The 26327-nt window shown below is 51.1% G+C and overlaps 1 protein-coding gene across 1 annotated transcript in view; it reads right to left on the bottom strand.

Annotated features, from left to right (window-relative positions):
* Rab44 (RAB44, member RAS oncogene family) overlaps nt 1-24558 on the bottom strand; it is a 31194-nt gene extending 6636 nt beyond the window's left edge. The window contains exons 1-8 of the mRNA XM_004649769.2: nt 24352-24558; nt 15780-15891; nt 14214-14388; nt 10775-10921; nt 10317-10407; nt 9872-9967; nt 6747-6934; nt 4246-5624 (exon numbers count right to left, since the gene is read on the bottom strand). Coding sequence (XP_004649826.2) covers nt 4246-5624; nt 6747-6934; nt 9872-9967; nt 10317-10407; nt 10775-10921; nt 14214-14388; nt 15780-15891; nt 24352-24558 — 2395 coding nt within the window. The remainder of the gene's footprint in view (nt 1-4245; nt 5625-6746; nt 6935-9871; nt 9968-10316; nt 10408-10774; nt 10922-14213; nt 14389-15779; nt 15892-24351) is intronic.
* Between the last annotated feature and the right edge of the window lie 1769 nt (nt 24559-26327).

Here is a 26327-nt window from a genome sequence, read left to right as displayed (position 1 = left end):
TTGTGAGTTCAAGGCCAACCTAGGACTACAGTGAGTCACAGGTCAACCCTGGATAGAGTGAGACCTTGCCTTGAAAAAAAATTTTTTTTAAGTTAAGAAAAATATAGGGCTGGAGAGATGGCTTAGCGGTTAAGCGCTTGCCTGTGAAGCCTAAGGACCCCGGTTCGAGGCTCGGTTCCCCAGGACCCACGTTAGCCAGATGCACAAGGGGGCGCATGCATCTGGAGTTCGTTTGCAGAGGCTGGAAGCCCTGGTGTGCCCATTCTCCCTCTCTCCCTCTATCTGTCTTTCTCTCTGTGTCTGTCGCTCTCAAATAAATAAATAAATAAATAAAAAAGAAAAAGAAAAATATAAAGGCAGGTTATGGGGCCAGGGGTAAGGGATCTGTGTCTAAGGCTTGGCTGGGTTTCTGCTAGGTGTGGTTCACATGACCCTGTTATTAACCCATCACAGTGGAGTCTCGTTTTCCTCAAACCAGCCCGTCAAGTGGCGCATCCCCACCTCGCTCTCCGGTCTCAGAAGTAGATTCCTACAGTGGCCCTTGAAAGCGACAGTGGAATCGCGGGGAGGGTTAGGCTCTGGAGTACACCTTCTTGCCACCCCCTACATACCAAGAAAGCTAGCTGGGTGTGGGAGAGGCAGGGACGGAAGGAGTCGCTCTGTCCCTCTCCCCACACCCTTTCCTGAAGAGGGCCCCATAGCCTGGCAGCTCACACAAGGGGCAGCTCCCGGGGCACATGGTTTCTTTGGAGATGCCAGTAAACACCCAGTGTCACATCCTGGTGGCAGCTGACACGTTCCCCCTGTCACTCCCCACCATGAAGCAGGTGGCTTGGGAGGCCTGATCCCACCAGAAGTTCATGGGTCGCAAGGCGCCTCTTTTCACTGCCCCTGCCCTGAAGCTCCCACGAGCCCAGGTGTGTGGGAACTGAGGCTGTGACCTGCAGCCTGCGCCCCGCCCCCACAAGCCACCTGCCAACCGCTCTCATCTCCTCCTTCCCTTCTTACTACTAACCCCGTCACCCCTCTTCCACCTCTCTGGCCCTTCACGATGCGCCACACTTCCCCAGACACAGCCTGGGCAACACCGTCACGTGTGCAATGTGTGTCCTCAGTGCCCTGCTGTTTGGGGGGAGACCACCCCCAAAACCTCACTCTTGGGGCCTGGACTTTGAAAGCAGGTGGCCCTGACCTTGAACTGTGAGGCCCCGCTGGGGCGGGAAACCTAACGGGGTCGTCAGTTCGCTACTGTCAGCTGCCCCGCAAGCTCGCCTCCAAGGGCTGTTGCAAGAGTCTGGCTCAGAGGCCAGAGGGAGAGGCAGAGGTGTGCCCCTCGAGGGTCTGGTTTGAGGAAAACCAGACTCCACTGGGATGCAAGAATAACCTAAAGAGGGGAGGGGCGTCAAAATGAGAAATGCAGATTGAGAATCGGCTCTGATTCTCTACCTGCCTGTCCTCAAATGCCTTGGGCACAACTTCTTAATTTCGTGTTTTCTTTCTTTCGCTGTCAAGGTAGGGTCTTACTCTAGCCCAGGCCAACCTGGAAGTCACTCTGTAGTCCCAGACTGGCCTCGAATTCACAGTGATCCTCCTACTTCTTTTATTTTATTTTTATTTTATTTTATTTATTTATTTTTACTTATTGATTTTTATTTATTTATTTATTTTGGTTTTTCAAGGTAAGGTCTTGCTCTAGCCCAGGCTGACCTGGAATTCACTAAGAAGTCTCAGATAGGCCTTGAACTCATGATGATCCTCCTCCCTCTGACTCCCGAGTGCTGGGATTAAAGGCATGAACTACCATGCCCACCCTGAGACTACATAGTGAATTCCAGATCAGCCTAGGCTAGAGTAGACCAACCCTAATTCCTGGTTTCACTGAAGTAGAGGTTTCTAGAAAGAACTCAGGCGGCTACAGGTGGTAGCGTGGCGCTGCATCTTGGGCTCAGCCCCTTGGCAGCTGACAGAACCTTCCCACTACAGGCCCCAGAGGAGGCTCGAGCTCCCGTTGGCTTACTGGAAGGGAAAACACTCACAGAAGATGCCCAAGGCATTGTGGGTACTTGGGTGATTAATAACCACAGACTTTGTAGACCCTGTGACCCACTTACCACTAGGACTCCTCCCTTCTCAAGAACATTGCATCTCTGCCTCACTCCCCCATATGGATTTGAGGTAGGGTCTCACTAGCCCAGACCTGGAATTCATTATGGAGCCTCAGGGTGGCCTTGAACTAATGGAGATCCTCCTACCTCTGCCTCCCGAGTGCTGGGATTAAAGGTGTGCACCAACATGCCTGACTATTTTTTTTTTTTTTTTTTTAGTTTGAGAGAGAGAGAGAGAGAGAAGAGAGAGAGATTTGGTGAACCAGGGCCTCAGCCTCTGCCTCTACAATCGAACACCAGATGCCTGCACCACCTAGTGGGCATGTTCAACCTTGTGCTTGCCTCACCTATGTGTGTCTAGCTTACGTGGGATCTGGAGAGTTGAACATGGGTCCTCAGGCTTCACAGTCAAGCACCTTAACCACTAAGCCATTTCTCCAGCCCTCTTTTTTTTTTGTTTTATTCTGGTAGGAGGTCTTCTGATCATGGGGGACACATGTCCTCAAAGTGGATAGTGATTCCCCAGGCCCCTCTTTTTTCTCTCTCTTTTGCTTCCCTGCTATTAGGTGAGCAGCTGGCCTCCACCGGGCACTTCCCACCACAATACGCCACTTCTCCAGGCCCATAGGCACAGCCAGTTCCTGACTAAAACCTCCCACACTGCGCCAAAACAAACCTTTCTGGGCTGGGGAGATATCTCAGTGCATAAAGTTCTTGCTGTGGTCAGAACTCCGGCACCCACATAAAGGACCAGGTGTAGAGGTGTGCACACCTGTAATCCCAGCACTGGGAAGGCAGGAGCGGAGACTCCCTGGAGCTCACTGGCTGGCTGGTCTGGCCAAATGAGTGAACTCGAGGTTCAGAGAGGGCCACTGTCTCAAAGAGTAGGTGGAGAGCAACTGATGAAGACATCTGATATTAAACTCTGGCCTCCACAGGCACACACACGTACGAACATGCAAATGCATACTCACACACACAAACATGCGTACACACACTCACACACACAAACATACGTACGCACACAAACATACGTACACACACTCACACACACATGTACGAACATGTGTACACATACTCACACACATGTACAAACATGAGTACACATACACACAAACGAACATGTGTACACATACACATACTACACACACACTAAACCCATTTATTTTCTCTCTCTCTTTTTTTTTTTCTCTTTTCTTTTTGTTTTTCAAGGTAGGGTCTCGCTGTAGCCCAGGCTGACCTGGGATTTCGCTATGTAGAGTTTGAGGTGGCCTCAAACTCACAGCAATCCTCCCACTTCTGTCTCCCGAGGGCCCCTTTTCTCTTTGTGAACTGATTACCTCGGGTCTTGTGATAGAAAGCTGATTCCAAGGAAGTAAATACTTTGCCCAAGTTTATTTCCTCAACAAGTGGTAGTGTTAGGATTTGAACCTAGGCCCCCAGGAGCCCTGGCTTGTTGCACGATGAATATGTTCCACGTAAGATATTCAGCTTGGGGGCTGGAGAGATGGCTCAGTGGTTAAGGCCTCACTTGCCTACAAAGCCTGACGACCTGGGTTCGCTTCCCCAGTAACCACGTAAAGACAGATGCACAAGATGGCACATGCATCTGGAGTTCATTGCAGCAGCTAGAGGCCCTGGCATGTGCCAATATTTATTCTCTCTCTCCCTCCTTGCAAATAAATAAATAAAAATATTTTTATTCATCCTGCTCATAGTAACTTCCAGCTAGGGCATGTAAGCAGGCCTGAGGCATGTCATAAGCCAGTCCAACCAGGTCTTGCAGGGACCTGCCCATACCACGTGGGTGGGTGCCTTGGCCCATGTTCACCCTCCACAAACACCAGGACCTAAATTGCAGGGTTTTTTTTTTTGTTGTTGTTGTTGCTAAGGTTCATTATAAGCTAATCAGATCCAAGCAGAAAAAGCAAATTACCTGTAATTAGAGATGATCAGCGAAATGCTAAGATTGTGCCCACGTAAAATAAATAACGCTTCACGCAGGCCCACGGCCAGCATCTCCCTGCTGCCCCCCCTGGGGATGGCTCGCTTGGGACGCGCTCCTTCTCGCTTGCCCTGGCCTGAGGTCTCCCTTCTGTGGCACCTCCTGCGGGCGGCTGGTTGGGCCGGGGGGACTTACCCACTGTGGCTGTCAGCCCGGTGGCGAAGGAGTCATGGTGCAGCAGGTGCAGGAAGGAGGTCTTGCCCACGTTGGAGTCGCCCACAAAGACGACGTGGAAGAGGTAGTCAGGGTCAGCCAGAAGCTTGCTGGCTGTGGGATCTCCCAAAGAGGAGGGCAGCTTGGCCTCCTCTGAGTCCACTCCTGGCTCCTCAGGCTGTAGGAGGTCTGGCTCTTTCTCTGACTGTACAGGCATGGACAGGGGCCTGGGCTGGGCTTCCAGTTCCGCCGGGATGGGGAGGGTTGGAGTGGACTCTGGAAGCCCATCCACAGCCCCAGGCTGAGCCCCTGTGGGTGCAGAGATACTCGGAAGGATCAGCTTGCCCAGAGCAGGAATTTCTGCCTCCACTGGAGCCCATGACATGTCAGACTGGGCAGGAGTTGGCTGACCATCTTGCTGGAGCCAGTCTGGATGTCCAGTGTCTGGACCATGAGCCCCGGTGACCTGCTGTGAACCCAGGTCCTGTAGGCCTCCATCGGCTGAATCCCCTTCCTCGGCCTCAAGCTGTGCTTCCGGGCTCGGGAGGGTGCTAGCGGGCAGCCCATCTGGCCCGGGGGCCTGCCCGTGAGCTTCCTGCAGCCCCCCAGGATGGGCCTCCTTGCCAGCCTGGTCTTCTTCATCCACGGACTCTAGGCTCTGCAAGCACTTCAAGATGATCCCCTGGGAGCCTGAACCCGGATCAGAGACTACAACGTCGTGCGGCTCCTGAGGGAGGGTCTCTGCCCAGCTGGGCAGCTTAGCTGGGTCCTCAGGGCCCTGGTCATCCTGGAACTGTTGACTGGGCCCAGCCGAGGCCTGGGGAGGGAGAGAGGGATCCTGGGGAGGAGGCCTAGCCTCCGGAGCAAGCTGCACTCTGAGGGGGGGTGTCTGCAGACTCCCCCACTCCACTGCTGGGACTCCTGGGAGGTCCCAGAGGAAGCGGGCCTGGGGCCTGGCTTCCAGGCCAGGGATGTCCACAGGCTGCTTGGGACTGTTGTTCTGCTCCTTGGGGTCTTCCAAGGTCCCTATCTGGTCCTTGATGCTGGAAGGCACCCTGGAGGGGCTCCCCGGTGCCCCATCTAGATCGGAGGCCTGCTCCTGACCAATTGGTACCAGTTCGGCGTGTGGCGAGGAGATGGAGATCTGCCTGACCACGCGGGGCGTCTGGGAACCCGAGGTGTCTCTAGGGGTGGGGGGCGGGCTCCAGGTGAGCTGCATGGCTTGGTGGGGGGGGCTGCCGAAGTCACTCAGGAGCTGGTCCCAATCATCGCCTGCCTCAAACAGCCCAGGCAGCGGGGCCTCCTGGGGAGAGGCAGCCCGAGGACCCGAGGAGGCCTTCTCTTCCCTCGCTCTGGGGGCGCTGGGGTGAAAGCCAGGAAGAGAAACGGAGGTCAGGGCAGGGGCAGTGGTGTTTCTCCCATCCTACCACCATATCTCTCCTCTAGGGCTCTAGGGCCCGCTCAGCTGGTCCTTCCTAGCTGCCATACACACCTGCTGTTTCCCCACCCCACCCTGTACCTCCAAACCTAATCCCTAGCTGGGCGTGGTGGTGCACGCCTTTAATCCCAGCACTCAGGAGGCAGAGGTAGGAGGATCACGGAGTTCAAGGCCAGCCTGAGACTCCACGGTGAATTCCAGGTCAGCCTGGGCCAGAGTGAGACCCTACCTCAAAAAACCAAAAAAAAAAAAAAAAAAACAACAAAAAAAAACCCGGGTACCAGCACAAGGGTGAAGGAGATCAACACAGAGAGCAATCAACTCCTACCAAATCAGATATCCAGAGACCCAGAGGCCCCCAACACCTCATCACTGAAGCAGACCAAAAATGAACCCAACATGGCTCAGGGAAATGTTACGGAAGAGGGAGAGGAAAGAATGTCAGAGCCACACGTTGGGTCATGATATGCAGAGACATTTCTCCCACCCATAACTGTGGGCTAACACCACAATGCATGACCATGTACCTCAACAGGGAGGGGTCAGGGGAGGGGGTAGGACATGGATGAGCCTAACAACGGTACCAAATTGACTGTACTCGCTGAGGACAAAACTAATTAAAAACAAACAAGTCAATAAAAACACCTTAAACCCTTATCCCTTCCAGGAAACCTTCCCTAACCATGGTAGCCCATCCTTGCCACTGAGCTGTAACAAGTATAATGAGTGCCTGTGTAAGTGCGTGTGTGTGTGTGTGTGTGCACGCGTGTGTGCATGCATATGAGCATACACATGTGTCTATTTCTTTAATGCCAGTCTTGTGGGTCTTGGGCACAGATCTTTTCTTTTTTATTTGTGCCTTAGTCTCCTCATCTGAGAAATGGGTATAGTGTCACCCCAGCTTGGCAGGGTTGCTGTGAAGACTAGGAATGGATACTGTGTATGTCCTCTGTGCTGACCAGTGCCCTGGGGAACACAGAGCCTCACTGCTGGTTCCAGGAAGACCCCTGCTCTCCACCCTTGTTCAAAGAGGGCAGCCACTTGCCTCTGTTTTTCCTCTATCTGCCAGGACACTCGACCCCTGGCAGCATCCAGACGTCCCCTGGTCACCTGCAGCTGTCCCCGCACGTCTTCCAGCTTCCCGGCCAGATCCCGCTCGACCTCCCGGAGCTGCTGGTTCTCTGAACTGGCCTTCTGCTGCGTGCTGCTGAGGTCGTGAAGTTGGGCTTCAAGCTGTAGTGGGCGGAGAGGAGGAAGGGAGAGGCACAGTCCCTCTCCAGGGTGACGACAAGCCTCCAAGGTCATCATGAGCCAAGGACATCCTGCCACCACTGCCCAGGCTCCTGGAGACCCAGCTTAAATCATAGGACTGGAGGGGCGGCCATTCCTCAAGGGTCTTACTAGCTCCCTCACCCTCCACACAGGGAGACCTGTGAGGTGCGGGAACCATGACAAGAGGACCACAGGACTTTAGACACCCCTGCCTGGCCCGAGCCCTATAGCAGCTGTTGTCCCTAACCACATGTGGGCTGCAAGGGCTTCTGCCCCAACAGCTAATCACAGGGCGCAGAAAAGAAGCACGGAGGATCCCAGGGAGGGAGCTGGGGAGACAGCTCAGCAGCCAAAGGTGCTGTGCTTGCAAAGGCTGGTTCAGGTTCAATTCCCTACTACCCCTGTAAAGCCAGATGCACATAGTGGCTCATGTGTCTGGAGTTCATTTGTAGCATCAAGAGAAGCCCTGGCATGCCCATACTTTCATATATATCTTACAAAGAGGGCTGGAGAGATAAGTTAACAGTTAAGGCACTTGCTTGCAAAGCCAAAGGACCCAGGTTTGACTCCCCAGGACCCACATAAGCCAGATGCACAAGGTGGCACATATGGTTGGAGTTTGTTTGCAGTGGCTGGAAGCCCTGGTGTGCCCATTCTCTCTCTCTCTCCTTGCATATAAGTACATAAGAAAAGATATTTAATAAGAGAAAAAGAGAAAGGGCTGGAGAGATGGCTTAGTAGTTAAGGCATTTGCCTGTGAAGCCAAAGGACCTAGGTTTGATTCCCCAGGATCAATTAAAAATAAATTAATTAGGATCCACATAAACCAGATGCACAAGGTGGCCCATGCATCTACAGTTTGTTTGCAGTGGCTGAAGGCACTGGCACACCCATTCTCTCTCTCTCTCTCTCTCTTTCTCTGTGCTTCTTTCGGTCTTTCTTCCAAATAAATAAAATAATTTTTAAAACTGGGAGAAGATATTTGCAAATTGTATCATGGGGCTGGTGGGGGGAGGTGGGGAGAGAAGAGGCCGGTTGTGGTGGCGCACACCTTTAATCCCAGCACTCGGGAGGCAGAGGCAGGAGGATCGCTGTGAGTTTGAGGCCACCCTGAGACTACATAGTGAGTTCCAGGTCAGCCTGAGCTAGAGTGAGACCCCTACCTCAAAAGACCAAAAAAAAAAAAAAAAAAAAAAAACGAGAGAGAGATCCCAGGGAGGGAAAGCAGAGCCCACATTGGCCTCTAGATCCAGAAGTCTCCCTCTGCCCAGGAGACTCCAAGATATGACGAGCCCAGGCTCCCAACCCAGGCAGACATCACTCATTTGACACAAATAACACAAGCAGTACCCACTGACCCTTTTTTTTTTTTTTTTTTTTTTTTGGCTTTTCGAGGTAGGGTCTCGCTCTAGCCCAGGCCAACCTGGAATTCACTATGTAGTCTCAAGCTGGCCTCAAACTTACAGAGGTTCTCCTACCTCTGCCTCCCCAGTGCTGACTTTGCAGGTGTGCACCACCATGCCTGGCTTTATATATATTTATTTATTTAGGGCTGGAGAGATGGCTTAGCTGTTAAGGTACTTGCCTGTAAAGCAAAAGAACCCAGGTTCGATTCCCCAGTACTCATGTAAGCCAGATGCACAAGTGGTGCATTTGTCTGGGGTTTGTTTGCAGTGGCTGGAGGCACTGGCGTTCCCATTCTCTCTCTGTCTCTCTCTCTCCCTTCCCTCAAATAAATAAAGAGACAGAGAGTATGGACACACCAGGGCCTCTTGCTGCTACAAACTCTGGATGCATGTGCCACACAGTGTGCATCTGACTTTACATGGGCACTGGGAAACTGTACCCTAGGTGGACAGGCCGTGAAAGCAAACACTCTTAAGTGTGGGGCAATCTCCCCAGGGCTCCCCTACCTTTTTGTTTCTTTTAAAGTTTTTATTTTTAAATATTTTTATTTATTTATTTGCAAGTAAAGGGAGAAAGAGAGAGAAGAAATGAGCATGCCAGGGCCTCTAGCTGCTGCAAACAAACAGATCCATTTGCCACTTTGTGAATTCAGCTTTATGTGGGCACTAGGGAGTTGAACCTGGGTTGTTAGACTTTTCAGGGAAATGCCTTAACTGCTGAGCCGTCTCTTCAGCTCTTATTTTGTTTACTGGCAAGCAGAGATAGAGAGAGAGAGAGAGAGAGAGAGAGAGAGAGAGAGAGAGAGAGAGAGAGAGAGAGAGAGAAGATATGAGTGAATAGGCACACCAGGGCCTCTTGCCACTGCAAATGAACTCTAGATACATGTACCCACTTTGTGCATCTGACTTTATGTGGATACTGGGAAATTGAACCAAGGCCAACCCAGGCCAGTAGACTTGGCAAGCACTTTTAATCACAGAGCCATTTCCCCAGCCCTCCCCCTCTTTTTTTTGGCTTTTTGAGACATGTTCTCATGTACCCCAGGCTGGTCTGGAATTCACTGTGTAGCAGAGGACCATCTTGAGGTCCTGATCCTCCTGCCTCCACCTCCCCAGTGCACAGAGCACAGCCATGCCTGGTTTGTCCAGAGCTTTTCTATGACCAAGTGTCTCCCCACTTACAACCTCACCCCCATGTATGTGGACCGGGAGATGGATGTTATGGCAACAGCCACCCCATCCTACGGAGGCCGGGATAAGTCCCCAAGTCATCAGAGATTGGCACTGGGTCTTCTGCCCGTGGCACACAGGAGAGGGCCTGGGGTACAGCCATCCCATGAGCCAGCAGCCTCGGTTGTGCTCAGGGTAGAGACGGGCCCCCGGGTGACCCGTCTAGTTGGGAACAGACAGCTCTGATGGCAGTCCTGCTGCGATCCGTGTCTGAATCTGAGACTCCCCTGTCAAGTGGAGACCCCGGAAGGCCCTCGCTCACCTCCCTCTGACCTTCAGCCAGCTGCCGCACCTCTCGCTCCTTGGCCTCCAGGGCCTCCTGCATGTGGGCGTCAAGGGCCAGGCCCCGGGAATCACTCTGAGAAGACAGATGGGTTCTGCGCTGCACAATCTAGAGCCAGCCCCGCTGGGTCAGTCCTCCCAAAGCTCGCCCTCCACCCTGACCCAGGGCCCTGGAGGTCCCAGGGAGGAGGACTCTCCAGATTCCCTACTTGGGCCTACATTATGACAATAAGGAAACGGAGGCCCAGGGTCGAGAAGCTGGCTCTGGGGGATTTCGACACTTGGCTCGGCATGCCCATCCCCCCCATCTCTCTGGGGAGCACTAGCCACGCAGGACAGGGGAGGAGGCTCCTAGAAGTCTCTGCTGCGGGGCCCCTCGGCAGGCGGAGATGCTCAGTGGTCAGCGCGGCAGCCGCCGCACCCACCTGGGCCCGTAGCTGCTGCTTCTCCCTGCGGATCTGCTCCTCGGCCTCCTCATAGAGCTGTCGCACCACGCGGTGGTGGTCAGAGTCCCGTCTGCAAGAGTGAGACGCAGGCGGCACCCCTGAGACCCTGGATGGCAGGGAGGCCTGGGCCTCCTGTCACTCCCTAGTCTGGCCAGCAGTCACAGACCCTTGTCATGACACCTTGGGTTTCTGACACTGGTCACTCCTCTTACTATGCCCAAGATGTTAATTCCCTTGGTGCCATGGTCCACTAAGCCCATGCTTTCCTGTCCCCACCTCCTCGGTCACATCTTCCTATCTCCACGACTCGGGCCTTCCGGCAGGTCACAGGCTTCCTCCTCCCCCAGCTCAGCTCTGCCCGCCCAGCTCCCAGCCACTCCCGCAGAAGGTGGGGACCTCAATTCTGACTCTCCACTGTGCATAGGGCACCCACGCACTTCCGCAGCATCAGCTCCAGCGCCTCCTGGTCAGCCCGAGCTTCCTGCAGATGAGCCCTCATCTTGGCCAGGAAGCCCTCCAGGTTGCCGGCCAGCTGAGGCTCCTCCTGCCATAGCTTGCCCCATAGCTGCCAGATCTTGGCTTGCCTGAGGCAAGGAGACCTCAGAATTAGACACTTGGAAGTCAGAAAGTGGGGAGGGGGAGTTACTCCTCAATTGTGTGTGTGTGTGTGTGTGTGTGTGTGTGTATGCACGTGCGCACATGTGTGCAGGCATGTGTGTATGTGGAGGTCAGAGGGACACCTCAGGGGTCACTCCTCAGGGACACTCCACCTTTTTTTTTTTTTCCTAACTCTGTCATCTCATGGTGGCCTTGAACTTATGGCAATCCTCCTACCTCTGCCTCCCGAGTGCTGGGATTAAAGGCGTGCGCCACCACGCACGGCTTGGTTTTGTTTTTTGAGGTAGGGTCTCGCTGGACCCCTGAGTGACCTGGAATTCACTATGTAGTCTCAGGGTGGCCTTGAACTCATGACAATATTCTTACCTCTGCCTCCCAAGTGCTAGGATTAAAGGCTTGCGCCATCACACCCGGCTACTCCACCTTTTTTGTTTGTTTACTTTGTTTGGTTCATGTATTTTTTTAGGGGGGAGGGTCTCACTCAAGCCCAGGATGACCTGGAACTCACTCTGTACCCTAGGCTGGTCTTGAACCCATGACAAGTCTCCTACCTCAGCCTCCCAAGTGCTAGGATTGTAGACATGAGCCACCACGTCACCTTTTTTCGAGACTAGCTCTCTTATTGGCCTGGAGCTCAGCAATAGCTCACCACTGAGGCCAGGGGGCTACTTGTCTCCACCTTCCCAGCACTGGGAATTACAACTGCATGCCTCCACATCTGGACTTTATTTTTATTTTTTAAAAAATATTTTATTCATTTATTTGAGAGGGAGAGAAACAGGCAGATAGAGAGAAAGAGAGAAAGGGTATGCCAGGGCCTCTAGCCACTGCAAACTCCAGATGCATGCACCCCCTTGTGCATCTGGCTTATGTGGATCCTGGGGAATCAAGCCAGGGTCCTTAGGCTTCACAGGCAAACACCTTAACTGCTAAGCCATTTACCCAGCCCTTATTTTTAAATTTTCTGTGGGGGAGTAGGGGGCTGGAGAGGTGGCTCAGTGTCTAAGGCACTTGCCTGCAAAGCCTAAAGACCCAGGTTCAATTCCCTAACACATATGTAAGCCAGATGCCTAAGGTGGCCCATGCCTCTGGAGTTCGTTTGCAGTGGCTGGAGGCCCTGGCATGCCCATTCTCTCTTTATCTGCCTCTTTCTCTCTCAAATAAATAAATAAAAATAAAAAATATAGGGGCTGGAAAGATGGCTCTGTGGTTAAAAGTGCTTGTTTCAATGCCTGAGGTTCTAGGTTTGGTTCTCCAGGACCCACATAAAACCGGTGCTCTAAGTGTTGTGTGCATTTGCAGTTGATTTGCAGTGGCTAGAAGCTCGGGTTTGCCATCCCCCCCTGTTTACAAATAAGTAAGAACACTTTAAAATATAAAAAAATAGCCAAGCGCGACTGAAAAGATAGCTTAGCAGTTAAGATGTTTGCCTATAAAGCCAAAGGACTTCGGTTCAATTCCCCAGGACCTAGGTAAGCCAGATGCACAAGGGGGTGCATGTGTCTAGAGTTTGTTTGCAGTGGCTGCAGGCCCTGGTGTGCCCTCTCTCTCTCTCTCTCTCTCTTTCCAGTAAATAAATAAATAATAGCCAAGCATAATGGCACACACCTTTAATCCTGGCACTTGGGAGGCAGAGGTAGGAGGATCGCTATGAGTTTGAGGATGCCCTGAGACTACATAGTTAGTTCTAGGTCAGCCTGGACCAAAGTGAGACCCTACCTTGAAACACCCCCCCTCAAAAAAAATAAATAAAATAAAATATAGAAGAGTAACTTTTAAAAATCATGTGTGTGCATGCACACGCACACACCCATGTGTGAGTGCAGGTGCGCACGTTCCATGGCACACACATAGAGATCAGAGGACAGCCTCAGATGTCTGTCCTCGCCTTCCACTTTGTTTTGCAGCAGGCTCTCTTTCTCGTTTCCTGCCCTGCGTATGCCAGGCTCCAGGGGTCCTCCTGTCCCTGTCTCCCACCTTGCCACAGGCCCGCTGGAATTTCAGGTGCTTATGTGGCGGTGTCTGGCTTAACACGCATGCTGGGGATCTGAACTCAGGTCCTCATGCTTGTGTGGCAAGCACTTAACCCACTAAGCCACGCCCCCTGTCCTGCCAGGCTGATTTTACATTGGGGATTTAACTCAGATCCTTATGCTCTCAAGGAAAGCACTTTACCACATGAGCTATCACTCCAGCCCCCCACCCCCCACCACTGCCTCAGTTTTAATGACGGCACTGGGCCGGAGAGATGGCTCAGCCATTACGGCACTGCCCCCAGAACCCAACAGCCTGTGTTTGATTCCCCAGTATCTACACGAATCCAGACGCCCAAACTGGCCCATGCATCCAGAGCCTGTTTGCAGTGGCTGGAGGTCCTGGTGTGCCCATTCTCTGTCTCTTTCTTCTATCTCTCTGCTAGAGACTTGAGGACCTGGGACACAAAACTCCATTGACAGCCCTGCAAAGCTGTCCCTTCTTGAACCCCCATGCCCCTGGGGAGCTTGGAGCCTGACAGCGCAGGGTTCCTGTATGCCTTGTCTCTCCCATCGTGAAGCTGCGTGGTTTTCAGCAAGACCCACGCCTTCCCTGTGCCCGGCTCACAGTTGGCACTCGGCCCGTTCTGCTTTCACACGGACGTAATTAAGTTGTGAAGACAGAAGCCGGAGGGCAAGGGAGCCAGGGCAAAGCCGCCAAGTGGGTGACTGGCTCCCCGCTCTACCTGCTGAGCAAGTTTGCACCGGAGCCCCACCCTGTCTGTCCCCCGTGGGCCGCACCCTCTGAGCCTGGTGGCAGTGCTCTTGTCCCCAGAGCCCCAGTGAGTGGGTGAGTTCCTGGCTGGATCCAGCAGTCCCCAGTGCTTGGAGGAAGGGCAGGGCCCCTTCAAGCAGGGGGCCCTTCTCTGCTCATCACATAGCCCTATGTTCCCTGAGCCAGAGACACATGGCAGGGAACGACTTCCTATCTCCAAGCCCACCCACTCCAGGGCATAGTGTTAAGTCACCCCACTAGGGGACCCCCCTGCAGAACCTCCAGGTCCCAATACCTCAACAGGTTGCAAATTCTGGGGAGTATGGGACAGGAATGACCCCCTCCAGGAACTCTTGCTGTCACAAATTTTCAACCCCACTGCAGAAGGCTAGGAACAGGGGTCGAGACTGGACCTTTGCCCACGGTCACATGCCAGCAAGTGGCCAAGCCAGGATCTGCACCCACCCCACCCTGCGCTAAGGGAGGGAGGAGAAAGCCCACAGCCCTTACTCAGAAAGGGAGTGGTCAGACCCCAGCTGCTGGACGAGGGCCAGGAAAGCCTCCCTGCCTTCCACATCCGCTTCCTCCAGGCCCGGGAAGCTGGCTGTCACAGGCACCCTCCGAGAGGGCGGTGGCCGCGTCCTTCGAAGCCCATGGGTGCCCGAGCCGGAACAGAAGACGTTCTCTGGGTAGAGAGGGACAGAGGGAAACAGAGTGGGGGATGCGGCTCTGACCTCCTGGAACTTCAGCACCTGGAGAAGGACTTAGTATCTGTGCTGGCTACCTGTGCACAGAACCTCACTCATAACGTGCCCAGATCCACCTTGGGAGTCCCACAGGATGGGTGCCACCACTTCGTATTTCACCCGTGGCCCAGAAATGCCCAGGGGACTCTGGAAGTCACACAGCAATTCCATGGCACATGGGACATTAACTAAGCGTCTACATGCTGGTGACAATGTACCTAAATCCCAGACCTGGGAGAGCTGACATTCTAGCAAGGCTTAGAATGGACACTTTTGTTTTGTTTTGGTTTTTTTCGAAGTAGGGTCTCACTCTAGCCCAGGCTGACCTGGAATTCACTATGGAGTCTCAGGGTGGCCTCGAACTCACGGCGATCCTCCTACCTCTGCCTCCCGAGTGCTGGGATTAAAGGCATGCCCGGCAAAGATATACTTCTTTTACTACTTTTCCCCCCTTTTATAATGTGAATTTGCTGAGTGTGCTCCAGAGATAAATGAGTAATTACCACCCGAGAGAACGGGGAAATCTACTTTTCACGGGTGGCTAGGCACAACGGTGGAGCAGGTGGCCCTGAGTGAGCCCCAAGAGGGCTGATGTATCTGGATGGTGCTAGCCTTGTGGGGCCAAGAAAATGGGGTGGAATTTGCTCCCTGGGCCCTAGGAAGCTCATGGGTGGGTGGCAAGACTGGATTCGCTGTCAAGATGGCAGCATAGGGCTCCATGCATGACACCTCCCCAGTTCTGAGCCAGCCCTTCCCCTCGGCTCTCGTCCCCGTCGGTCACCAGAACCTGGGCTGCCCTGCCTGTGAATAAAGGTGCCTGAACCTCCCTCTGCTCTCCTCCAAACTTCAGAGAGCCCCACTGCCCTGAGAACCCCACGAGGCCTTGTGGGCAGGCCAGGGTGAGCTTGTCTTGCAGGGGTCGGAGAGAGCGTCACCCTTCCGCGCCCTGGGGCAGAAGCTTCTCAGCTGCTGAAAGGTTCAGTGAGAGCGGAGGACCCTCTGAGAGACAGGTGGTGGTATACCCTCCACCCTAAAGACCTCAACAAATCACATACTCTTCTGCTCCCAAGGGTCTGGAGTCGTCTTGACCAAAGTTAGAATGTGACCTCCTCAGGGGCCTCTCAGCCATGGTCTCCTGTCAAGACCACGAGTCATTTGACATCTCACCTTTGGGTGAGAAGAAAACAGAGGGAGGAATGCTTGGAAAATGCCTTGACAGCTCTCGGGAGTGCTGAGGGTCACCCGACTTGTAAAGGGGCCACCTTGCCCGCCATCCAGCCGGATGCTAGGCTGGAAGGAAGTCCCCAGGGCCCTCCCAGGACAGACATACTGAGTCCAGAGCTGAATTCTTCCAGAGAGAGGCGTCCCCTGCACTCAGAGTCCACCCAGTCGAAGATCATCTGCGGCTCCTCCTCGCCACCCAGGAAGCTGAACTTGGCCCCCTGGAAGGAAGGCATACATTGTGTCTCCTGAGCCCCTGCCTTTGAAGGCAGGACAATTGTCCTTCCCAGAAGCTGCTCCACAGGGTCTGAACATCATCTGACGCAGTGCATCCTTTCTAAATGGCACAGGGGCAAGGGCCACCCGAGCATCATTTAGACCCCAGCTTTTTAAACTCTGGCTAGCGAGGACTCATGTACCTGAATATGTGGGAGGGGCTCCCCCAACAAATGCAGCTTACATGGTGATGAGTTGATGGGGGCCAGAGCAGAATGTGGTGCTTTGAAGTAGATGTTCCCCATAAACTCATGTGTTCTGAATGCCTGGTCCCCAGCTGATGGCAATTTGGGAGGTGGAGCCTTGCTGGAGGCGGTGTGTTGCTGGGGGCGGGCTTAGGGGTGCTGGAGCCAGCTGCCCGCAGCCAGAGCTGAGCTCCCTCTCCTGCTGCTGTTGCCCACCTGCTGGGGCAGAGGTGGCGTCCAGCCTCTGCCCGTGCCACGCTGTCCTGCCATCGTGGAGTTTTGCCTCAAGACTAAGCCAAAATAAAACTTTTTAAAATAAAAAAAAAATTATTCATTGAATTTTGGCTTAGAATTAGGAATTCCCAACAATTTTTAAAATGGCCCTAAACACCCTCCTGCCATTTTGTTCTCCTCTACTCATGTAAACCCTACACCTACCCTAAAGTATCGATACTCAGCCAATGTTTAATTCTTTATGTAAACGTAAACAAGCACATCCATCTTAATTAGTATGAAAATGTATCTCCATTGTTAATAAGCAGTAAAAACTACATGTATGCCAAAGAACTGTCTTAAAGTAAATTTCTCTAGGACTTATGATTAGTGCATTTGATTTGCACGTATGGATATGTAACCTATATATCTCTATACCTAGATCATTTAGAGAAAGTTAAAGAAGCCCTGCTCTAGATGATGGAATGTCTAGCCCACTGATCTCTGGGACTGAGTAAGGGATCAGACAAAGCAGAGTCACGTGCTCACTTGTGGAGTATGTCCTGGAGCGATGTAATAACTTCTGTCTGATGGAATAGACAGCTCGCAAAGATTTATGGCCTGTTGGATATTCATCAGCACCAGCTTCTAAAAATCCGACTCAGCAATCTGGTTCTAATATGTCTTTGTTAAGTCATCCAGCTCTTTAAATGTTCTTTGAACCATTCATAACATTGATTGATAAGTGAAATAAAATCTTTGAGGGTTAAGGATATGGCTCAGTAGTAGACCTCTTGCTCCCATAGCACTGAAGGGGGAAAAAAAAAAAAGAAGCACCCTTTGGGACTGGAGAGATGGATCAGCAGTTAAGGTGCTTGCCTCCAGAGCCTCATAACCCGTGTTCGATCCCCCAGTATCCACGTAAAGCCAGATGAACAAAATGGCACATGCATCTGGAATTTGTTTACAGTGGCTAGAGGCCCTGGCACATCCATTTTCTTTCTCCACCCCGCTCATAAATAAATATATAAATAAATATTTTTTTAATTTTAAATAAAAACAAGCACAAAACATCATCATGGGAATAACCGTCACGTGAGAATAGAGATTCCCAGCCTGCATGACCAGTGCTATCACATAACACATTTCTCTGTTCTGTGGAAGACTCTAGATCTCCTCTCAGTGCTTTGCTTTGCTTTTTTAAATATTTATTTAAAGCTGGGTATGGTGGTGCACAGCTTTAATCCCAGCACTCAGGAGGCAGAGGTAGGAGAACTGCTGTGCGTTCAAGGCCTCCCTGAGACTACAGAGTCAATTCCAGGTCAGCCTGAGGGCTAGAGTGAAACCCTACCTCGAGAAAAAAAAGATATTATATATATGTGTGTGTGTGTGTGTGTGTGTACATATATATATGTGTATATATATATAAAATATCTTTTTTATTTTATATATGTATGTATATATACATACATACATATATATTTGAGAGAGATAATGGGCACTTCAGGGCCTCTAGCCACTGCATACAAATTCCAGAAGCATGTGCCACCTTGTGCATCTGTCTTATATGGGTTCTGGGGAATTGAACCTGGGTCCTTAGGCTTTGCATGCAAGCCGTCTCTCCTGCCCTGTCTGTGCTTTTTCCATCTACCACCTGTCCCCATCTTCAGGGGAAGCACGAATCAAGCCCTTATGTGAGTGTCGGGGACGTTCCCTAATAGAGAACGCTGCTCTCCTCCACGCTGACCTAACTAGCCTTTTCTAGTCGCCTCACCAGACAGGTTCTGCACACCTGCACTGGCCTCAGGGCGCTACTGAGAGCTGCAGGTCCCAGCTTGCGTCTCCTACCTCGAAAGACAAGCCACGGCCCTGAGAGAAAAAGGACTGTCCCGGGTCTGTGAACTATTTATGCCAAAGATTAGGTCCAGGCTTCCAAGCTGGCCTTAGGTGACTTTTACGCTGGCCTCGTGGACTGAGGGTTTGGTGGGATCATGAGGAGAACGGTGAACAGCTTCCCAGGATCCAGCAAGACAAGACGTCACCACTAGGCTCCCGGCGGAATGGCTGCAGGGTAGTGAGCTCTGGCTACATGTTGGGAAGAAGGCTGTGTGTGTGTGGTATGCATGCATGTCCTTGTATGTTTACATGCGTGCACAAGTGTACATGTGCGTGCATACATGCAGAGGATAGAGGACAACCTCAGGTATATCATTCACCTGTTTTTAAAAATAAATAAATAAATAAAGAGGCGGCTGGAGAGATGGCTTAGGTTAAGGCATTTGCCTGCAAAGCCAAAGGACCCAGATTCAATTCCCCAGGACCCACGTTAGCCAGAGGCACAAGGTGGCCCATGCGTCTGGAGTTCCTTTGCAGTGGCTAAAGGCCCTGGTGCTCCCATTCTCTCTCTCTCTCTGTTATTCTACCTCTTTCTCTTTCAAATAATTAAATAATTATATATATATGTATATATGTATATATATATAATTATTTTGTGAGTTCAAATATATAATTATTTTTCATATATTTAATCACTGGGAGGTCAAGGTAAAAGGATCACTGTGAGCTCAAGGCCTCCCTGTGACTACACAGTGAATTCCAGGTCAGCCTGGGCTAGAGTGAGACCCTACCTGGAAAAAACAAAAGCAAAAACAAAAAAACACTTTCATTTATTTATTTGCAAGGGGAGAGAGAGAGAAAGAATGATGTGCCAGGGCCTCTAGCCACTGCAAACCAAACTCCAGATGCATTCGCCACTTTGTGCATCTAGGTACTGGGGAATTGAACCCGGGCCTTCAGGCTTTGCAAACAAGCAACTTTAACTGCTGAGCCCTCTCTCCAGCCCCTCATTCACTTCTTCTTTTTCAAGATAGGGTCTCACTCTAGCCCAGGCTGACCTGGAATTCACTATATAGTCTCATGGTGATCCTCCTACCTCTACCTTCCAAATGCTGGGATTAAAAGCGTGGGCCAGCGTACCCAGCTACATTCATCACTTGGTAACACACAGTTTTTTATTGGCCTGGAGCTCACGAATCAGGATCCACTAACTGGCTTGTAAGCTCCAGGAATCTACCTATCTTGACATCCCCAGCGCTGGGATTGCAAGCCTGCACCACCACACCAGCTATTCAGATCCTCGCCTGCTCACAAGGAAAGCGCTTTTCTCACTGAGCCCGTGATAGTCCCTTTCACTGTATTACGTCACTCGATCTGTGAGGGAGTTCTTTTCTCTGTTTACATGGGCTATTTCTAATCCTGGGGACATCTCAACAGCTTGTCCCGCCCCACTTTGCTCAGGACTTCCCCAGTTTTAACACTCAGAACCCACATTCCAGGGACCCCTTTGATCCTTGGAAAATTTAAATGAGACATAATATCTGAATCTCACTGTCCCTTCCTGATTCCAAAACACTACCTAAACCGTGTCTTCTTACTTTTCAGAACCAACCCAGTGGTTTGCATGGGTCCAGAAGAGCCTGCCTTCCTATTTCGCCAGGCTACAAATGAATAATTCAACTATGCAACCGAAGTACCGATTGTCCCCTATGAAATGATCCTCATTTAATCAGCTGGGTCAAGCCCACTGGAGTGGACACCCTCTCAGGAAGCTAGCCCGCAGCCCTGTGAGAAGGAAGGTTACTCCCTGGCAGAAAAGCTAGAGGCCTCAAAAAGAGAGGAACCAGGGTCAGGGATTTGGGTCAGTGGAAGAGCGCTTGTCTAGTAAGTCCAAGGCCCTTGAATTCGTTCTTCAGCATCTAAAAGGAAAACTCACAAAGAGAGGGGAGGAATTCAGTCAAGTCTACAGGTGACATGAGCTGGTCAGCGTATGGTATGTAGGACTTGGTAGAGCCTCAGGGTAGACGTAGAGTTTGTTTGTTTGTTTGTTTTTGTTTTTGGAGGTAGGGTCTCAGTCTGCCAGGCTGACCTGGAATTCACTATGTAGTCTCAGGGTGGCCTCGAACTCTCAGCAATCCTCCTACCTCTGCCTCCCAAGTGCTGGGATTAAAGGTGTGCCACGCCAGCTTCCCCAGGATTTTTTCTTAATCTTATATTTTATCTGTTTATTTGAGAGAGGGAGAATGAGAGAGAGAGAGAGAATGGGCGTGCCAGTGGTCTCCAGCTACTGCAAACGAACCCCAAATGCATGCGCCCCCTATGTATCTGGCTTGCGTGGGTCCTGGAGAATCGGACAGGGATCCTTTGGCTTTACAGGCAAATGCTTTAACCGCTAAGCCATCTCTCCAGCCCCAGCTTCCCCAGTTTTAACATTCAAAGCCCCACATTCTTCAGTCCTTGAAACACTGGGACAGTTGGTGTGATTTTCAGTGTCAAGTTCACTGGATTCCTAATCACCTAGGAGACACACAGCTGGGTGTGGTTGTACAGATATTTCCAGAAAGGTTTAACTGAGGAGGGAAGACCTCCCTGAATGTGGGCACTACTACATTCTGGCCCTGACTGAATAAAAATGAACTGAGAGGAAAGCAAGCTGGGCACTGACATTCATCTCTTCTTTTAAACATTTTATTTATTTGGGAATGAGACAGAGAGAATGAGAAAGGACGTGCTAGAACATGTTGCCACTTCGAGTGAACTCCAGACTTGTGTATCACATGGTGCATCTGGCTTCACAGGGGTACTAGAGAATTGAACCTGGGCCATCAGGCATTGTAAGCAAGCACCTATAACCACTGAGCCATCGTACCAGCCCTTCATCTCTCTCTCTCTCTGTCTCTTTTATTGTTTGGTTTTTTGAGATAGGGTCTCACGCTAGCCCAGGCTGACCTGGAATTCACTATGGAGTCTCAGGGTGGCCTTGAACTGACGGCGATCCTCCTACCTCTGCCTCCCGAGTGCTGGGATTAAAGGCGTGTGCCACCACACCCGGCTCATCTCTCTTTTTAAAAATATCTTAGGGCTGGGAGCATGGCTTAGCAGTTAAGGTGCTTTCCCGCAAAGCCAGAGGACCCAGGTTCGATTAACCAGGACCCATGTAAGCTGGATGCACAAGGTGACACATGCATCTGGAATTCGTTTGCAATGACTAAAGGCCTCGGAGGGCCCATTCTCCTCTCTTTCTCTCTGTCTCTCTCTCTTTTTTCCTCTTTCTCTCTGTCAAATAAATAAAATAAAAAGTATTTTATTTATTTACTTATTTGAGAGAGATGAGAGAATGGGCATGCCAAATCCTCTAGCCACTGCAAACGAATTCCAAACACACGCACTACCTTGTACATATGGCTTATGTGAGTCCTGGGGAATCACACCTGGGTCCTTAGTCTTCACAGACAAGTACCTTAACCACTAAGCTATCTCTCCAGCTCCCCTGATTTTAAAAATATTTTATTTATTTGCTTGAGAGAGAATGAGTATGATCTCACCAGGACGTTCTGCCAATGCAAACACACTCCAGACACATGTGCCACTTTGTTCATCTGGCTTGACACGGGTGCTGGGGAATTGATCCCACGCCGTCAGGCTCTGTAAGCCAGCGCTGTTAAGCACCGAGCCATCAGATCAGCCCCATCACTTCCGCTTCCCAGGCTGTGAGCCCAGTGTGACCAGCTGGCCCCTTGAACTGTGAGTCAAAACCAGCCCTTCCTGCATCAGCTTGCTTTTGTTGGGTTCCTTGTCACAGCAACAAGAAAAGCAACCAGTACAATTGGTTACCCAATAGAAAAAAACAACTATAGAAGCTGGAAGGCTCAACCTAGCCGGGCGTGGTGGTGCACGCCTTTAATCCCAGCACTCGGGAGGCAGAGGTAGGAGGATCACTGTGAGTTCGAGGCCACCCTGAGACTACATAGTGAATTCCAAGGTCAACCTGGGCTAGAGTGAGACCCTACCTCAAAACTCTCCCTCCCTAAAAGAATGCTCAATCTAAGATCCCATATGAAAATTTCTGGTCAGAAGCTATTGGCATAGGTCTTGATAAGCAAATCAAATTCAAGGGGTGCATATGTTGAACTCCCCCCTTGGTGTATTTATGGAAATCATCAAGCCCAGCCCAAGCATGGGTTTCAAACACCAAGAAACGCACTTTGGCCGGGAGTGATGGTGCACTCCATTAACCCCAGCACTTGGGAGGCAGAGGTAGGAGGATCACTGTGAGTTCAAGGCCACTGTGAGACTCCATAGTGGATTCCAGGTTAGCCTGGGCTAGAGTGAAACCCTACCTCAAAAAAAAGAAGAAGAAGAAGAAGAAGGAGAAAAGCATATATACATAACTTTCAAAGGTAAAAAAAAAAAAATGGATTTTGAGTATATAAGAAATCAATATTTGTAAAAAAAAAATCCCTCGTGTCTAATTTATTAGATGTTATGACTGGTTCATTGAGCTATGATATTTATACAGGCGGCTTGACAGGAAGATGTTAGGATGAGATTGGGGAATTCAATTTGAAAAAATGGCTGATGTCCAACAGGCCATAAATCTTTGTAGTTATCTGTTCTACCAGACAAAAATTAATTTCATCTTTCCTGGGCAAAAAATCTACCATCTAACAAGTCAGCAAGTCTAGAACTTTTAAAATTAATTATTTTTTTTGCAAGTAGAGACAGAGAACAAGAGAGAGAGAGAGAATGGACGTGTCAGGGCCTCCAGACACTGCATATGCCACTTTGTGCGTCTGGTTTTATGTGGGTACTGGGGAATTCAACCTGGGTCCTTAAGTTTTGCAGGCAAGCACCTTAACTACTGAGCCATATCTCCAGCCTGAGTCTGGAACTTTTACTGAATGCTGAATAGGGAGATGATTCAAGTCCATAGTTTTCTGGTCTAGACAATAAGGAGCTCATCTTTGCCTTTGAATAATGCCAGCAAGGTTTGTGCTCTATATATTTGCTTTACTTCCAACTTTCAGAAATGTTTTTGTGAGCATAAAAAATTTTCCAAAGTGTATTTCTTTTCTTTTTCTTTTTTTCTTTTTCGAGGTAGGGCTTTTCACTCAGGAGGCAGAGGTAGGAGGATTGCTGTGAGTTCGAGGCCACCCTGAGAATATAGAGTGAATTCCAGGCCAGCCTGGGCTAGAGTGAGATCCTACCTCGAAAAACAAAACAAAAAACACAAACTGGGAGAGGTGGCTCATGTCTTTAAGCCCAGCACTCAGGAGGTGGGGGTAGGAGAATTATTGTGAGTTTGAGGCCAGCCTGGAACTACAGAGTGAGTTCCAGGTCTGGAAAAAAAAAAAGAAATATCCCACACACATTCACATATACATATACATAGACACACACAACATCATTTGCAAGCTACTTTTCTGGTGTGCAGTCCTTCCCTTTGTTAAAATGCAAATGTTTCTGGAGGAAAGTAAGACATGAAATTTTAATCACTTGTTTTACATGTTGGTATAAAGCCTTATCACTTATTTACATGTTGCTATTAAAAAAAAAAAACTGGGCTGGAGAGACGGCTTAGCGGTTAAGCGCTTGCCTGTGAAGCCTAAGGACCCCGGTTCGAGGCTCGGTTCCCCAGGTCCCATGTTAGCCAGATGCACAAGGGAGCGCACAGGTCTGGAGTTCGTTTGCAGTGGCTGGAAGCCCTGGTGTGCCCATTGTCTGTCTGTGTCTCTCTCTCTCTCTCTCTCTGCCTCCTTCTCTGTCTGTTGCTCTCAAATAAATAAATAAATAAATAAACCAAAAAAAAAATTAAAAAAAAAAAAAAACTAGTCTTGGGCTGGAAAGATGGATTAGCAGTTAAGGCACCTGCCTGTGAAGCCTAAGGTCCCATGCTAGACTCTCCAGGTCCCACATAAGCCGGATGCACAAGGTGACACAAGCGTGCAAGAATGCACTCGTGCACAAGGGGGCGCACGCGTCTGGACTTCAATTTCAGTAGCTGGAGGCCCTGGCGTGCCAATTCTCTCTCCCTCTCATTAAAAAAAATATCCTAGTCTTTTCTGAGCAAATTTTAGATGGTACAGGGGGAAGCATTGGCAAGCCCTGCCTTGAGGGACTCAAGAAACTGCAGGAAAGGGGTTCAGAGGAGCAAGGGGCCCTTGAGCTCACCGCCAGGTCCTCACGGGTGACAAAGCCCCTCTCCTTGGCACCACAGTCCTGGAAGAATCCCTGCAGCTCTGTGTCAGCCTGAGAGGACCAAGACTCGGGTTCTGGGGCCACAGGGGCATCCTGGCCGTCGGCCGGTTCTCTTGTCTGCCTCCGGCGGCTGGAGGCCAGCTTCCGGCCTCTTCGGGACACTCCCTGTCCACTCTCCATGGTTCCTCGGACCTGTGGACAGAGGAGAGGTAAGGGGGCACTGGGCCACTGGACACAGTCAGAGCTCCATCCCAGCTCCCCAGCACCTTGGGATGGAGCCCTGCATGGCCTGGCCTGTCCACATCCACCCAGTCAGGGCCTCTGTCCTGTGGAAGGTCCCCTTGGCCTGTGACATCTCCTTCCCAAGCTGTCTGCCTCACTTCCTGCCAATCTGTTTCACTCTCAAAGCCTCCACCCACGGCTTCATAAGGGAACACCCTGCAAACAGGGTCCTGCTTTCTGGCCTGGGGGAAGGCCGCCTGGGGTCTGTGGGACCTTGCTGTCTGTCGTGGGGAGGGAGCTATTGGGCACTTCATGCTGCCCCTCCAAGCACCAGTGTGAGCGATTCTGGCCTCTGGGCAGGGCTTCTTCCCTGCATCTTCCTGCCCACCTCACGCAGATGCCATGTCTCTCTCTGACACATGGCAGTGCCCTCCTCTCCCTGGTTCTTCGGGTCTCACATGTGTGGCCTGGGTTTCCCTTTCCCCTCCTAATGCTCTTTATGTCCATGAGGACCCCATAGACCCACTGGCAGCTTCTTGAACACCAGATTCCATCCCACCTGGCTCCCGGTGTCCTTAAAGCATTCCCGCCTCCAGCCAGTCTCCCTTCTCTATTTCCCAGAAGCCCGACGCTGAGCCTCTCAGTGTGGGGCGGGGGGCCGCACTGACCACAGGGTCAGGATGTGAGCGCAGTCCAAAGAAGGCAGCTTGGGCTGCAGAGACAGCTTAGCGGTCACAGCACTTGCCTGCGAAGCCTAAGGACCCATGTTCGACTCTCCCGATCCCACATGAGCCAGATGCACAAAGGTGAGGCAAGCGCAAGGTCGCATATACCCACTAGGTGTCACGAGCATCTGGAGTTCGATTTCAGTGGCTGAGGCCCTGGTGTGCCAAATCTCTCTCTGTCACTCTCTCTCTCTCAAATAATAAAAATAAGCCAGGCATGGTGGTGCACACCTTTAATCTCAGCACACTGAAGGCAGAGGGAGGAGGATTGCTATGAGTTCGAGGCTGAGACTACATAGTGAATTCCAGGTCAGCCTGGACTTGAGTGAGACCCTACCTCAAAAAAAATTAATAATAATAAATGTTAAAGAAGGCAGCTTTCTGGTCTTTCTCTATTGGAGCCAAAACCAAAGATGGACTGAGGCAGAGCTAGAGGAGGCACTCTCACAGCTGTAGGGGTGGAGTGATGTCATCCCAATGCATGGAGCCCTCTCCCCACCCCTCTCTCTCTGCATGCTGTCTCAGAGGCAGAGCTGGAGTCAGGTGGTGTGTGTCCATCTTCCTAACCCTGCCTCGCACCTTGCAACCAAGGCTGGGAACTAACAGGGCAGCCGCAGCAGACGCTCCACCTGGGGACTCTTCCCCCCCAAAGGACACTTAGTTACGGCCACCTTTGATTTATTTATTTATTTGTTTGTTTTTGAACTAGGGTCTCACTGTAGCCCAGGCTGATCTGGAATTGACTTTGTAGTCTCAGGGTGGCCTCGAACTCGCGGCGATCCTCCTACCTCTGCCTCCCGAGCGCCGGGATTAAAGGCGTGCGCCACCGCGCCGGCATTACTGCCACCTCTTCTGAAAGACTTGCTTCTGTCTGGCCTTTCTAAGACCTCTGACACCTCGCCAAGGCCTGAGCCTCCGCACGTCCCTGAATGCCAGTTGAATGTGAGCCCAGCACCAAGTAGGCCTTCACCATCTCTGTTTCCTGCAGGCAATATAGGAAAG

Source organism: Jaculus jaculus, chromosome 8 (assembly GCF_020740685.1).
Source record: "Jaculus jaculus isolate mJacJac1 chromosome 8, mJacJac1.mat.Y.cur, whole genome shotgun sequence".
Lineage (NCBI taxonomy): Eukaryota > Metazoa > Chordata > Mammalia > Rodentia > Dipodidae > Jaculus > Jaculus jaculus.
This window is presented reverse-complemented; position numbering and strand designations above follow the sequence as displayed.